Genomic DNA, 14,773 nt, shown 5'->3' on the forward strand with positions numbered 1-14,773 from the left:
CAAAAACTAAACCACAACATAAAATATCAGATTTCTTCTTCAACATCTCAGTCATTCATTCTTCTATTAAGGCCAAGAACAAAATACAGGCCAGCCCCAGTTCAAAGTAATATCCATCTTTCCTTCTAAGGTTCATTTGCTTAACCCTCCTGTTATCCTCGAGTCAAGGAAGGAAGGAAGGGAGGAAGGAAAGAAGGAAGGAAGGAAGGAAGGAAGGAAAAAAGGGAGGGAGGGAAGGAAGGAAGGAAAAGAGGAAGGAAGTAAGGAGAGAAGGAAGGGAGGGAGGAAAGGAGGAAGGAAGGAAGGGAGGAAGGAAAGGAGGAATGAAGGAAGGAAGGAAGGAAAGGAGTAAGGAGGGCGGGAGGAAGGAAGGAAGGAAAGGATTAAGGAGGGAGGGGGGAAGGAAATAAGGAAGGAAGGAAAGGATTAAGGAGGGAGGAAGGAAAGAAGGAAGGAAGGAAGGAAGGAAGGAAAGGAGGGAGGGAGGAAGGAAAGGAGGAAAAGAGGAAGGAAGTAAGGAGAGAAGTAAGGAAGGAAGGAAGGAAAGGAGTAAGGACGGAGGGTGGGAGGGAGGGAGGGAGGAAGGAAGGAAGGAAGGAAAGAAGTATGGAAGGAAGTGAGGAAAGAAGTATAGAAGGAGGAGGGAGCAAAGAAAGAGAGAAGGAGGGGAAGAACGAAGGAAAAATTAGAGAAAGAGGAAGGGAGGAAAGAAGGAACAGTCAAAACAGACGGGGTCAATTTGACCCGGGAGGACGACACAAAGGTTAAATCGATTTTACTCACGAAGCATTTTGATGCATGAAAAAAAGGAGGCTTAGTGGAGTTTTAGGGACTGGATCATTTCCAATAGATTCAGTCTTTATTTGAGCTGGATTGATTGATAGCAGCGTGTCAGTGTGTTAGAGACACTTTTGTTGTCTGTGTGAAACTTGAGTGTGTGCTGAGCAGGCAGGAGGATTCCTCTCACAGCAGCATAACAACCCGTCTGCATGTAGAAGATGACGGACTGGCAGCCTGTTATTAACTGTTCAATTGATGTTTGTGAAATGAAACACACACCGAGCAGGTGTTAGTGACTGTTACACTGTTTATATGCTGAATGATGAGAACTTTTAACCCTTTACATACTGTTCATATTCTAACTCATAATTAGTCTCTATATCAATTCACATTCATCAGTCATTAATACATGTTTGATTAATCCTTAATGAAGCTGTCAGAGACATAAAAGACAGTTAACAGTCACTATTTTATGGTCCAGAACATTTTAAAGAATATGAAGAAAATAACAACACCTGTGAGCGGTGTTTTTTTAAAAATATGTACTTTTGCATATTCAAAAATGTGTATCCACTGCACAAAAAATTAGAACAATTATTCATTTTATTTCCATTATTGTTTACTGTGAGTGAAATTAGGAAAAGTCCAGCTAAAAGAAAGACAACATTAAAATGTGATAATGTTTTTCTTCTTCATGGCTGGAATCTGAAGTACAGTGACTTTACATAGTAATTTAGTTTTTTGTTAGAAATCTGGTGTCAAAGAGGTGATAAACATTTTAATGTGTTTCTTTAACTACTGAACTTTAACTGCACACCAGCAGCCAACCAGCTCCACAAGAATTGAAGGATTGAAAAGAGATTCAAATTCTCCAACACAGATCATTCATATAGCTTAAATGTTTGTAATATGCTTGTAGTAAATACAATGTATGACTTAGTGACTTACCTGTTGAGATGGTTAATTACAAAGTTGGTTTGTTGTAGTTTTTAGTTGAAACTGTGTCTTGTAATCGGCTCTCGTATTTGGAAAGGTGTCGACTCCTCGTCTTTAGTTTGAAGACTATAACTTTATTTATGAGTCATTGATTTGTTGGTTTGATCAATGGTCAGTTGGGTAAAAACCAAACTGTAGACAATATTTTGGTCTATAATATATAATCAAACTGATTTCATGTCGCTCATCGTCATTATACCTGCTAATGACATCGCCATCAGTGCTAATGTTAGCATACTAAGACGGTGAAAATGGTAAACTACTACTGACATAACTGCAGGTTGAAAATGATAAAGATTATTTAAGGCCTTGTTCATCATATACAAGCTAAACCACACTCTCTTTTACTTCTGACTGCACCATCTGAACATTTCACTACATCCTCTGCAGCTCTGAACATTGACACTAGCTGTAAATCACTGCTGCAAAACTAATCCTGATGAACATAACTAATAGGAGACTGGTCTGAGGTCAGTGCACAGCTACTTTACTGAGATGCATTACATCTGGACAGTTGATCATTAACTTCCTGCAGTGGTTGCATGAGCTTAAATAAAGCTTTAAAATAAGCAAGCTAACATTAATCATGTTGTTTGAGAGTCTCTGACAGCGGTTTTTGAGGGCAGGAAAACCTTCCCCTCTGCTCTCCGCTGCTCGTGTGAAGAGTGTAATCACATTTGGGGCTTGTACATCAGCCAGGAAGGACAGCGTTAATGGATCAGAGATGTTAGCAGGAGCTTCCTGTCGGCTGAAACACGATCCAGCCACAGCAGCCTGAGAGAGTCCAGGTCTGACTGTGTCGCCACAAAGAACCCCAAGCGATCGATGAAGATGGAGAGAGAAGGATTAACAGGAAATGATAGTTGAGCTCCGTAAAGATTTGATGTTATATTTAGATTTAATAGTTAGTTCTTGGTTGTGTTTCAGTATCAACATGCAGAGAAGAAAAGCTTAAAAACTTTATAATTGACTTGGATTATTACTTCAAATTGGCACTCAATGAAATCATTTGTTCAGTTTTAGTAAATTGAATGTTTGATCACTTATAATTAGTCTCAACACTAATTCATCCCAATTCCCCATCAGTCATTAATAAATGTTTAATTAATCTTGTGGAAAAAACTCTATTTAATGGTCCAGGAGAACATTTTATAGAATATGATGAATACAGCAACATGTTTAAATGCTGATTTTATTCATTATTTTAATAAAAACAGGTCAAATTTGTACATTTGCATATATAAAAAAATGTGTATCAGATGCATTTTAAATTACCATTTTGTTTTTAAAAATGTTTTATTATTGCCAAAGAACATAAACATACAATACGAAAAGAAAAAAAGAGAGAAAAAAACATTTAAACAGTATTTACATGAGAAAAAGAATACAATATACAATAAAGTGATAAAGATGTCACAATTGGAAGAAAAAAAAAAAACTTTGTCATGAACTGGAAAACAAGAAAATCCATAAACACATTATATTAGAAATTAAATTCACTATGGATATTATGAACTCTACCTGGTCAACACCTATTACTTACAAAGACTGAAAAAGCACTTCGATTTATTACAAATGAAATGCAGCAGGAGAAGAAAGAAAGGAGACAGAAAAGAGAGAGAAAATAAGAGGAGAGGAAGATGAATGGCTCTTTTTGACATGATAGCAAAGCTTCTTCATCACTTTGAGTTTTTTCTCCTCTCAGTCTTCATCTTCCCAAAGTCTTTTCTTCATATCTGGGTCATTTTAAAATAACCGAGGACTAGCCGAGCGCTGGTGACACGTCCGACAGCTGCGAGCGTTTAACAACCTCAGGCTTCAGTGATGGTTTCTGATGGTTTTACACACAAGCACGCTGGATGTAATCATGACAATACATCACATTATTCTTTCTCAGGGTTATTTTAATGTGCTAATCTAGACGCTGACTTCAAAAGCTTGTGTGAGTTTGTGTTTTTTAAACATCAGAGGTCATGTATAAAGATATGCTCGCTGGTAAAAACATGAGATTACACAGTTCGCTTGGTAAATGAAACATGATTCTCTAAATACATAAATCACTATAAATGAAAATGACATAAAGGTATTGTTTTTATAGTGTGCTGTAGCTTGTTACAATCATTAATACACATATTCTCAAACACACAAACCCAAAAGTTATGACACTAATACAAACTTATAGAAAAGTTAAAGGACATTATGATCAAGTCTAAACTTTAAAACTAAACTTATTCTTATGCAATAAAAACGGTGCTGTAATCTTAGTCTTTGACCTTAGATGCTGCAAAAATGAGTCAATATAAGATAATTATAAATAAGTATCAGTCAAGGATGTCTGACTTATTGCGATTTTTAAGAAAAACCCACATAATACAAATGTTTTTGGATATTAATGTAACTTTACGCTGTTAATGCTGAATGATACTGGTCATATTTTAACATATAACATACTTTTTAAATTGTTATATTTAATTCATCATGATTATTCCTGCTATATTGCACTGATGAGTTATGTTTTTATTACTGTTAACTTAAAACTATTAAACTGATTAAAGGACCAGTGTGTAGGATTTAGTTGTATCTAGCAGTGAGGTCGAACAAACTGAATACCCTCCTCCTTCTCCTCCTCTTTTAAAGTGTGTAGAAGAACATACAGTGGCCTCAAAACCCAGAAAAATGCAAAATTCCCTCTCTAGAGCCAGAGTTTGATTTGTCCATTCTGGGCTACTGTAGAAATATATAGATATAAAAGGCTCAGTCTAAGATAACACAATGATTGTTCCATATATTCCACAAGTCTGTTCCCCTCAATGCCACTAAATTCTACACGCTGCACTTTTAATGCAGTATTTCATGCACCATTAAAAGTGTGTGTGTGTGTGTGTGTGTGTGTGTGTGTGTGTGTGTGTGTGTGTGTGTGTGTGTGTGTGTGTGTGTGTGTGTGTGTGTGTGTGTGTGTGTGTGTGTGTGTGTGTGTGTTCTCCCCTCAGTGTCTCAGATGGTGATAGAGGAGGTGAGTGTTCTGCAGACTCAGCTGGAGATCGAGAAGTCATGCCGGGAGAATGCAGAGGCCCTGGCCACAAAGGTCAGACACACACACACACACACACACACACACACACACACACACACACACACACACACACACACACACACACACACACACACACACAGATTCAATGATCAATGCTATAAGATTAGTGCAGGGTCCAGCTGGCATTAGGATCAGAACAGAGTGAATAGTTGAGTCAGGATGACTCTGCACACAGACCTCATCATATATCTGTTACTGCCTCCACAGCAGAAACTCTCAGCTTGTACAGTATGAAACTTTAATGTTGTTTGGAAGGTTTATCCAACAAGTTAACTATTCATGTTTGCTTTTAAATATATATATATATATATATATATATATATCACATAATACAACAACAAATCAACATCAATAAACAAGGAAAATGTATGAGAAGTGTATTCCATTAACTCTACAATACATAAATCCTCTCAGTACCATAATGCTGTTATTAGAGGTCTGTATTATTAATAATGTTGACCTGTCATTAACCCCTGTGACCTTTGCCCTCCAGCTGAACTGCGAGAACAGGAAGCTGAAGTACTTGAGCCTTACGTCTCGGCCATGTTTGGACGAGCTGCTTCCCAGCATCTCCGACTGCATCGCGCTGGAGGCCGACGCAGACGCAGAAACAGAAACAGACGCAGCAGACAGCAGTCCTGACACCTTCATACAGTACCAACAGCAGGTTAAAGGTACAGTACACACAATCAGTTACATGTTCACTACCATTGTGTTTGATGGTCCCAAGAAGATGATTACTAATCCTAAAATCAACATAAAATGTCCAGGTATATACACAAGAAATATTAAAGTCATGCTCCCCAGAAGATGATCCTTTTTGCAATGAATATATGAGCCTTTCTCTCTTTATTTTGCATATTGGGTTTTTCACATAAAGCCCATTCATTGTATTCATGGTATTCAATGTCACCTTTTTTAAAGAAATATCAAAAATCTTAAACTTATTTAGTACATGGTCCCCAGAGGAAGAACCCTTTCTAATAAATCAGATGTACTAATATTGACAGTGCAGCATTTTAGCAGTTAGTATTCAATAAATAAGCATATTTAAGTGTTTTGCACCTAGAGGTAAAAATAAAAGATGTGCACCAATAGACTTAAATCAAACAGTTCTGTCAGCTTCAACTAAAAAACCTCATAGATACCAAAATTTGTCCAGGATATGTTTCTATAATTCTTGTTGTCTATGACATCCATGGAGTCATAACACCACAGTACACTATTCTATTCTATTCTATTCTATTCCATTCCATTCCATTCCATTCTATTCTATTCTATTCCATTCCATTCCATTCCATTCCATTCCATTCCATTCCATTCCATTCCATTCTATTCTATTCTATTATATTATATTATATTATATTATATTATATTATATTATATTATATTATATTATATTATATTATATTATATTATATTATATTATATTATATTGTGGGGTATCCCTGCTCATCAACATCACTCTATCTAATCTAATCTAATGATTCTCGTCTGCTTGCTGACATTTTAAGTGTGCATCACTTTGTTATGTTTAGTATGAAGTTACTCACTTTCAGATGTGTGACTGTATTTTGTCAGAGCTGAGAGAGACAGTGAACAGCTTGTTGGAGGAGAAGAAGAATTTCGTCTGTCAGGTTCACGACCAGCAGAGACGAATAGAAGAGGTGACTGCACAGGTGAGGAGGGATAAAAACATGCTATCACCAATTCTTCACATGTCATAGCAACATATTGTTTGAAAAGTTTACATTGTAGATCAAATTGTAAATTAAAGCATATTTCTGTTTTTTTTCTTTGTTCGCAGTCTGAGAAAGATCAGGCAGAAATGACGGAGCTTAGTGAAAAAGTTGATCAACAAAGTAAAACCATCAAGAGATTTAACAGAGGTGAGTCACAGCATATCATACAATATATATATATATAAAATATAACAATAGGTAAAGTTAATGCTACTAAACTTTAACTCCTTTTTTAATACACATTCAGCATGTTACACTATATTAATGAAAAAAAGGGAGAGCAGAAAAAAAAGCTTCAAGTTAAATAGTTGTTGTTTAGTAAAAATATTCAGACATTTTTAGAATAATATGATTTGACAGCAGTAATTGGTGTTCATAAGTGTTAATCTGATGTTTTCTCTCTGCAGTCTCTATGATGGCGACTCAGGAGTACGATGGGATGAAGGAGCAGCTCGACTTGGAGCAGAGTCTCAGAGTCAAAGCGGAGACTTATGCACATGAGGTAAAGAAAAGCTGACACAAACACTGCTGTCAAAGTTAAAATGAGGCACTATTTTATACCATAGTCCAAGCAGGAGGTCAGAGTATGTGTTCTTGTGTCAGCATATGGTTGCTGGTGCACAGCAGACTAATTTACAGCAGATTAATAGATTTTTTCAGAAATGGGAGGCCACAAAAACATCAAAATAAATAACAAAAGTCACACATTGCTCTCTCTTTTTTAGCTTTAGTTCGATCTCCACCAACTCCTGAAGAAATAAAGTGGCTTTTTAGCTGCTAAATGTTCCACTATCTTCATCATCTAGTCTGTAGCATTGTCTGTTTGGTGTTTGACAGGCAGTGTATAGTAGTTTCATCACAGAAAAAGTAAAAAAAAAAAAAAAAAAAAAAAAAGGATATTGAGAGAGAAAGAATGAGAGAAAAATTAGGGAAATATACCGAGGTATTCCTCAAAGCTCGACGCTGGGCTATTCTCAGTTTTAGAAGAACAGACACTTCTCCAACTTATATACAAAATAAGGTGAAGCAATACCAGGAAAAGTCAGACAATGTGCCATAAAACCAAAAAGTGTGAGCTAAAAGAGGCTAAAAAGCTGCAGAGTTATAGATAATTCCCTTTTGATTTGTCACAATAAACAATATTACTATTAGAATCTATTGAACTGAGTGCTGAAATATTATTTATTTTATTCATGTAGAGAAAAAATATGTATTTTCAGCTTCTAATGGATACAAAAATATGTGATTATAACTCTTGAATGAAGTAAATCAGAATGCAGTGGAGGACTTTTCCACTTTTCCTCCATTCTTCCATCAAACACATCAGACATCAGCTAACCCTTAATGTGATAAACACCTGGAATCACCCTCCATCCTGCTGCTGTCTCATTACACTTCCAGTTACTGCTGTCTATGAAATGAAAGCTGTCTGGTGTTTTTACTAGTAAATGGTAAATGGTGACCTGCATTGTTTTGCTGGTAATTGAGGTGTGTGTTAATAACCTTGTGCTTGATTAATGAAATGTCCTGAATTTGCTGTTTACTGACCTGAAAAGTGAAAAACCCTGCAGGATTAAAACAGAATTATTACTGATTTCCATCCTCCTCCTCCTCCTCCTCCTCCTCCTTGTCCTCCTCCTCCTCCTCCTCCTCCTGCAGATGCTGGTGAAGCAGAAGGAGGCCAACAGGCAGAGTATGCTCCTGCTACAGAGTGCTGAGCCCAGCGTTCAGCTACTGAAAGCTCTGGAGGATGTAGCCACCATCACCAAAACCCTGGAGGAGGAGCGTCTGCAGCATCAGCAGAGGGTAACCCCCCCCCCCACACACACACACACAAAAAGCTGTCAGAGCTCCAAACATTTTCAGGAGGGAGGTGTTTTCTCCCCTGGAAGAGCCGTTGACATGTCCGTCTCCATCAGATATCTGTCCAGTTTGATTGACAGACAGCTCGACTCATGGTGAAAGGCTGAGTCATCATCACTGGTTTGTTTAGCTGACTAGAGAACTGGGCTTAAAAAATAGGGGTTTATTTTTGTGGGTTTATTTTATTCATACAACAATATTTTTGTAGGAGATTCTTGAGCAAGAGCAACTTGATTTTAAAAGGTCCAAAGTAAAGTATAAAGCTGAGAAAACTAGATTGTAAAATACAGAAAAACTCGATAATGATAAATGATGAAATTGAAATAGTGTCTGAAATTGAATTCATGGTAGAAATTAATAATAAATCATGCTGTAAACCTGATATAAAGTAACTCAAAATTAACATAAATTAAATGACATCAAAGCAAGAATTTCAAAGTCAGTTGCAATACTGTATAAAATTAAGGATTTTAATCATATACCTTATACACTTCCTCTATAGTTCCATATACTGTATAACTTACTGTGCAGAAATTGGAGGAAATACAGAAAAAATTAATATAAATATTTTTGTTTATACATCATTGAAAACAAAACCACTTACCATGAACCAACAAACACAATTTATTAAATTAAAGTTTCTAAGTGTTTCAGGATGATCAACTTTAAAATGGTTTGAATCATGTACAAAGTTATAAATCAATAATAACCTGAAAGTATCAAAAGTTGTTTAAAATGAGAGAACCACTTTGTAAAAGCTCAGTGGGATCCAGATAAAGAATGAAGCTGTAGTGAGAAACTGAAAACATGTAGCACACTTAGTAAGTTAAAAAATAATTCACTGAACACATATGAAAATGATATTAAAATCACATTCATATGAAAATGATCATAAAAGCCCATTGTCGAAACAACTGTAGCTTTAACCAACATCCTTTTCAGACTGCTGAAATCTGTTTTTATATATAATTTATTACCAAATCATCTCTGTTATTGATTTTAATGAACTTTAAATTTCAAAACCACATCATACAGTACATGCATATGTGTGTGTGTGTATGTAGGTTCAGAGCCTGGAGTTGCAGCTGGAGCAGAGCTCTGTGAAGAAGCAGCTGGAGGCTCTGCAGAGGCAGCTGGAGCTGCTGGAGGAGGAGAAGAAAGAGGTGGAAGGACGACTGGAGCAGTCAGAGAAGAAGAACAACGAGCTGGAGAACACAGGTGAGAGTGTGTGTGTGTGTGTGCGTGTCTGTGTGTGTCTGTGTGTGTGCGTGTGTGTGTGTGTGTGTGTGTGTGTGTGTGTGTGCGTGCGTGCGTGCGTGTGTGTGTGTGTGCGTGTGTGTGTGTGTGTGTGTGTGCGTGTGTGTATGTGTGTGTGTGTGTGTGTGTGCGTGTGTGTGTGTGATACTTATCCACACTTTAACACACAGCAGGAGGTGCATTGATCAGTTAGGAAGTGAATCACAAGTAGAAGGATCACACACACACACACACACACACACACACACACGCACACACACGCGCACACACACACACATACACACACACGAAGCCCATACGAGGAGACACCATGGCAACAGAAAATACTTGTTTCTGATTGGCTGGCATGTTTCCCATTAGCACCATGTGTGTAGACACCTCAAACATAGTTTTCACATTATTAGTTTAACCACCATTTAAATCAGTGCTCAAGGTAACCATAGCAACAGCACTGATGCTTCTGGCTATGTTAGCAGTTAGCCAGCTGGTGAAACTGACCTTTACTGCCTGTTTGTGTGTCCGTGAACAAAACAATGAACCCCACACTGCCCATGCATGCATAGGAGAAAAAGAACTGTGTCACTTTGGACACCTTTAATGTATTTAGACACCACCTGATGTTTCATTTAATGCTGAATCGTGGGTTAGGGTTAGGGGGTTAGGGGTTACTCTTGAAGGAGAGAAACTTATAAAGAAGACTGAGTGTCTACTGTTCATTCCTGAGCCGTTCCAAAAATGAGAATTTTTTTGTCAACTCTTTACCAGCAAAAATGAACCCACAGACATAACAGCTCAGACCTGTTATTCATGTTTACTGTGTACAGACACCATCAGCCACACATGCACTATTAAATGCATCTACTGATATATTAAAAGACTAATTTCCAAGACTAAAACAACAATCAGGAGCCCAAGTAACATTAACACTGTAATCATTCCTCCTGTTCATACTGACCATTAGAAGATCCCTTCATAATGTGACTGGGGCAAAATCCACAGTCCTCCTTCTGTGCAAAAATGTATGTAAATGTTTAATCTGAAGCTAATATGAAGCTTCAGTCGTCCAAATGAGTCAAATGTTCATCTTCTATGTTTCAACGTTACAGTGTTTTTAGTAGCAAAGTCTTTTTGTTACTATACTTCCACCACAGCTCAACAGGGAAACACTAAGAGGGAATCTGATGCTAAAAAGACTGTAAATGTGTCAGATATCACTTGATATGACTAACTCAGACTGATGAAGAACAATAGAAGCTGATCAGCTACTTTTAAATGACTGTGTGGAAACACTGTGGATTTTGTCCTCCATCACTTTACATTGAAAGCACATTTAAAGCTATTTTTATTGTCAGTATGAACAGGAGGAATGATTAGAGGAAAAAAACACTTTAACTGTTCATATGGACACCTGACTGCTGGTTTAAGACACACTTGGAACATTGTAAACCTTTCCTTTAACACTTAAACAAAGCTTACTTCCCAGTTTGAGGCTCAAAATCAGACTGAATCAAACTTTAAATTTGAATTGTAGTGGAGATCACAAAGCCCCTAAAGATACCAAATCTGTCTTTGATGATTTGAGCCAATGTGCAGAAAGACCTCTAGCATTTTCTCAATATTTGATGTTTAGATGCAGCCAGAAAACCTGCCTCTAAAATATTTATCTAATTTGGTGCATCATGTATCCTTGATTAAGTAAATAAAAAATATGTTAATTTATTTTAATGGAATATTAATATGATAAAACATGACATTTTGGAAAAGCTACACATGGGAGAATGTAAAGGGAAAAAATAAAGACATTAATCACCATTTATACACTAAAAAAAATCAGATTTCTTTGCAGCTTTATTCATCTTGAGACTCACACGATCTGATTTCAGGTTTTAATGCACATGTCTCAATCAATAATGGAGTAAAAATTAAAAGAACTATCTTAACTACCACCTTAATGATACACAGAATACATGACGTTTGTTAAATAGTGCTACTGTTACCGGCCTCTAACATTAGCAACTGTTTAGTATTTATTTCTCTGTTGACGTTGACACAGACCACTGACCCATCTGCTGCACGACAAACTGGCAAACATGCAGAATTTCTCCCTGCGTGCAACATGGCATCTGTCTGTTACTTTTTAAATGGGTCACATGAAGTCGCGGCCAAAAAAAACCACCAACTGGCTTCAACCAGAAAACCGTTAAAAAAGGAACATAAACAGAAGCCTCTTTCATTCCGTGCTTTAGTCGCACCGTGTCCGAAGATAGTGTGTTCGGTAAGAGACTTCACTCTGGAGTCACATGTGGGAGATAGAAGGATTTAACCAGAGCTTCTAAAGCAGAGAAGAAGAAAAACAGATGCATCTATAAGTTACATTAGTAGCACTAGTAGTTGTAGTAATATTAAGAGTAATAGATTTAGTTTTAGTACATTTTTTATTTGCACATATGTAATTAACAGCATAAAACCAGATAATAGAAATGTACAATACAAATGTGACAGGAGACGTTAAAACAGCACATGTTTATACAATAGGTCTCTGCTCAATTTAAGAAGAAAAAAAGCAAAATACAAAGAAAAAAAAATGACAGTAAAAAATTGCAAAAAATGTGCAGGAGAGTTCACTAATCAGCAGACAATAATCATGTTAAAAAAATAACAAAAATACATCTATAAAAGATAATAAAGACTTACAGATCATTATATATTAAATGTGATGGCCATATCAACTCAGTAATAACAGTAACGACAATTGTGAGGTCATATTCTGATAAGTAATAATTAAAGAATATCATGTAATAAGCAGGTAATAACTAAAGATTATTAGAGAGATTTTTTGTAATCGGGTAATACGAGGCCAAAATCAACAAGGTAATAATGAGGCAGATTATTTAGTGAAAGCACAGCAAAACTTTGGTAACAATGTTTTAACCTGCTAACATTAATAAGGTTATATTAGTGCAACATTAAGAAAGTAATAACCTGATTCTCAACACATTATGGGCTACTATCAGCATAATAATCTCAAAATTAAATGGAAATTCTTTGAAATCAAAATTAGTAATTTGTGATTTGGCTTTAGATAAAACAAAACAGATTTATTTGATTGATTGATTGATTGATTGATTGATTGATTGATTGATTGATAATTACCAGATAACAAGGCTGAAATGTGTCCCTTATGTTCCAAACATTCACAGTTATTTTAAAGTAAAACTGTAAAAAGCTCATTTTAATGCTCTGATTTGTTACCTGGAAACATCTGGTATGTTCTGTGTATTAAACCTGAATCAGGGCTTGGAAATGCACAACTATCTGTTTATTATTACACATTATTATCAAAATATTACCTCACTATTATGCTGTTATTACTAAGCTTGAATTTCAGTTTAAAATTTCAAAAGTAAGTTACTAAATATGATAGGAGAGAAACTAACAATTGTATAAACAGATAAACACACTTATCTGATGAATATTTATGTTATTTACTGAAATAATGTCCTTTTAAAGTGTCTTTGCAGCACATGAAGCTGATGAAGAAGCTGTTTGTAATATTAAATGTCTCCTTTGTGTCCCTTCCTCTCGTCAGTCCGGGAGCTCCGGGAGCTCCAGGAGACCCAGGAAAAGATCGCCATGGAGACCATCCCAGCACCCCCTCCTCCAGCTGCACCCGGTGTGGCTCCGCCGCCTGCCCCTCCCCCACAGCCACCTCCTCCCCCTCCTCCTCCCCCACCACCGCCTCCTCCGCCTCCCCCGTCCAGATGCAACCCCCTCAGGTGAGGACGACTCATAGGACTCGGTTTCATTTGATGTGGTTCCTGTAATGTTACCGTAATGTTACCGTAATGATACCGTAATGTTCAGTCAGAGATACATTAAAGAGAAAAAGTCTAGAGGTCAGTCAGAGGCTGAGGAGGGTCTGCTCAGTCAGATTGTGTGACTGAACTAAACTGACATGCCTAATAGGTTTGTTACACAGAACCATGTGAGAAGTCTTCCTGTTTGGAAAAAGGCGGTCACTTTCAAAAAATGCTTCTTACCTTGTGATGACCGAGAGATGCTGATTGGTCCACAGACATGACTATAGATTAATCATATTTAGTGCATGATTAACTGTGTGCAATCCTACCATGCTTTAAGGTTAATATTGTTATTATTATTTTATTTAGTAATCATAGTATTGTGGGACAAATGAAACAATGAAAGTATCCGGATCGATTGGGTAGTCGAGTGGTTAAAGCGTGTGTTACATAAAGGCAACGTTACTGGTTCAAATCTAACCAGGGATCGATGAGGCAGATCATTCCTCTCTATCTGTCTCTCTCTCTCTCTCTCTCTCTCTCTCTCTCTCTCTCTCTCTCTCTCTCTCTCTCTCTCTCTCTCTCTCTCTCTCTCTCTCCCTGTTTCCTGTCAGCCTCTCTGCCGACTACTGTACTTACAAATAAAGGCAAAAGCCATAAAATAAATAAAAATATATATATGAGACAGAGGGACAAGAGGACCTGGATCACCATCTTACCTTGTGAGTCAGATGATTTTGCAAGACAGGGTCATGTGACACTTGATCGTGTCCAATCAGTGTTGTGTCGTGATGGAACAAGAGGACCTGGATTGTCATACTGAAGTCGGAAACTGTTTGGAAAAGGGCAGATACTTGACACAACTTGGCAGGTGATTGGATGAACCATCTGCCCATCACCATCTTACCTTGCAAGTCAGATGATTTTGCAAGATCACAGGATCATGTCCATCATGTCCAGGTCCGAAGCACCGGTGGATCAAACACTTGAAGCCTGGCAAGATGGATTCTTGCCCTGTGTTGTGATGTTTTGATCTTTTAAATCCAGAAAGAAAAAACACACAACCCTACAAACATGATATTAAGTACATGATTTATTGTATTCTATCCTACCAGGCTTTATATATTATTATTTAATTTAGTATAGCATCTTTAAAATCTAATTGTAAGGACAACAGAGTACTTACAGAGTGCTTTGAGAGACACAAAAAGCACAAATTGAAATAAAGAAGGCCGTTGAAA

The 14,773-nt window shown here is 36.9% G+C and overlaps 1 protein-coding gene across 1 annotated transcript in view; it reads left to right on the plus strand.

The window, feature by feature from the left end:
- shtn3 (shootin 3) overlaps nucleotides 1-14,773 on the plus strand; it is a 50,998-nt gene that overhangs the window by 28,697 nt on the left and 7,528 nt on the right. Inside the window, exons 3-10 of the mRNA XM_062426195.1 lie at nucleotides 4,767-4,861; nucleotides 5,364-5,544; nucleotides 6,452-6,549; nucleotides 6,678-6,759; nucleotides 7,020-7,114; nucleotides 8,272-8,418; nucleotides 9,540-9,693; nucleotides 13,322-13,508. Coding sequence (XP_062282179.1) covers nucleotides 4,767-4,861; nucleotides 5,364-5,544; nucleotides 6,452-6,549; nucleotides 6,678-6,759; nucleotides 7,020-7,114; nucleotides 8,272-8,418; nucleotides 9,540-9,693; nucleotides 13,322-13,508 — 1,039 coding nt within the window. The remainder of the gene's footprint in view (nucleotides 1-4,766; nucleotides 4,862-5,363; nucleotides 5,545-6,451; nucleotides 6,550-6,677; nucleotides 6,760-7,019; nucleotides 7,115-8,271; nucleotides 8,419-9,539; nucleotides 9,694-13,321; nucleotides 13,509-14,773) is intronic.

Source organism: Scomber scombrus, chromosome 9, assembly GCF_963691925.1.
Source record: "Scomber scombrus chromosome 9, fScoSco1.1, whole genome shotgun sequence".
NCBI lineage: Eukaryota > Metazoa > Chordata > Actinopteri > Scombriformes > Scombridae > Scomber > Scomber scombrus.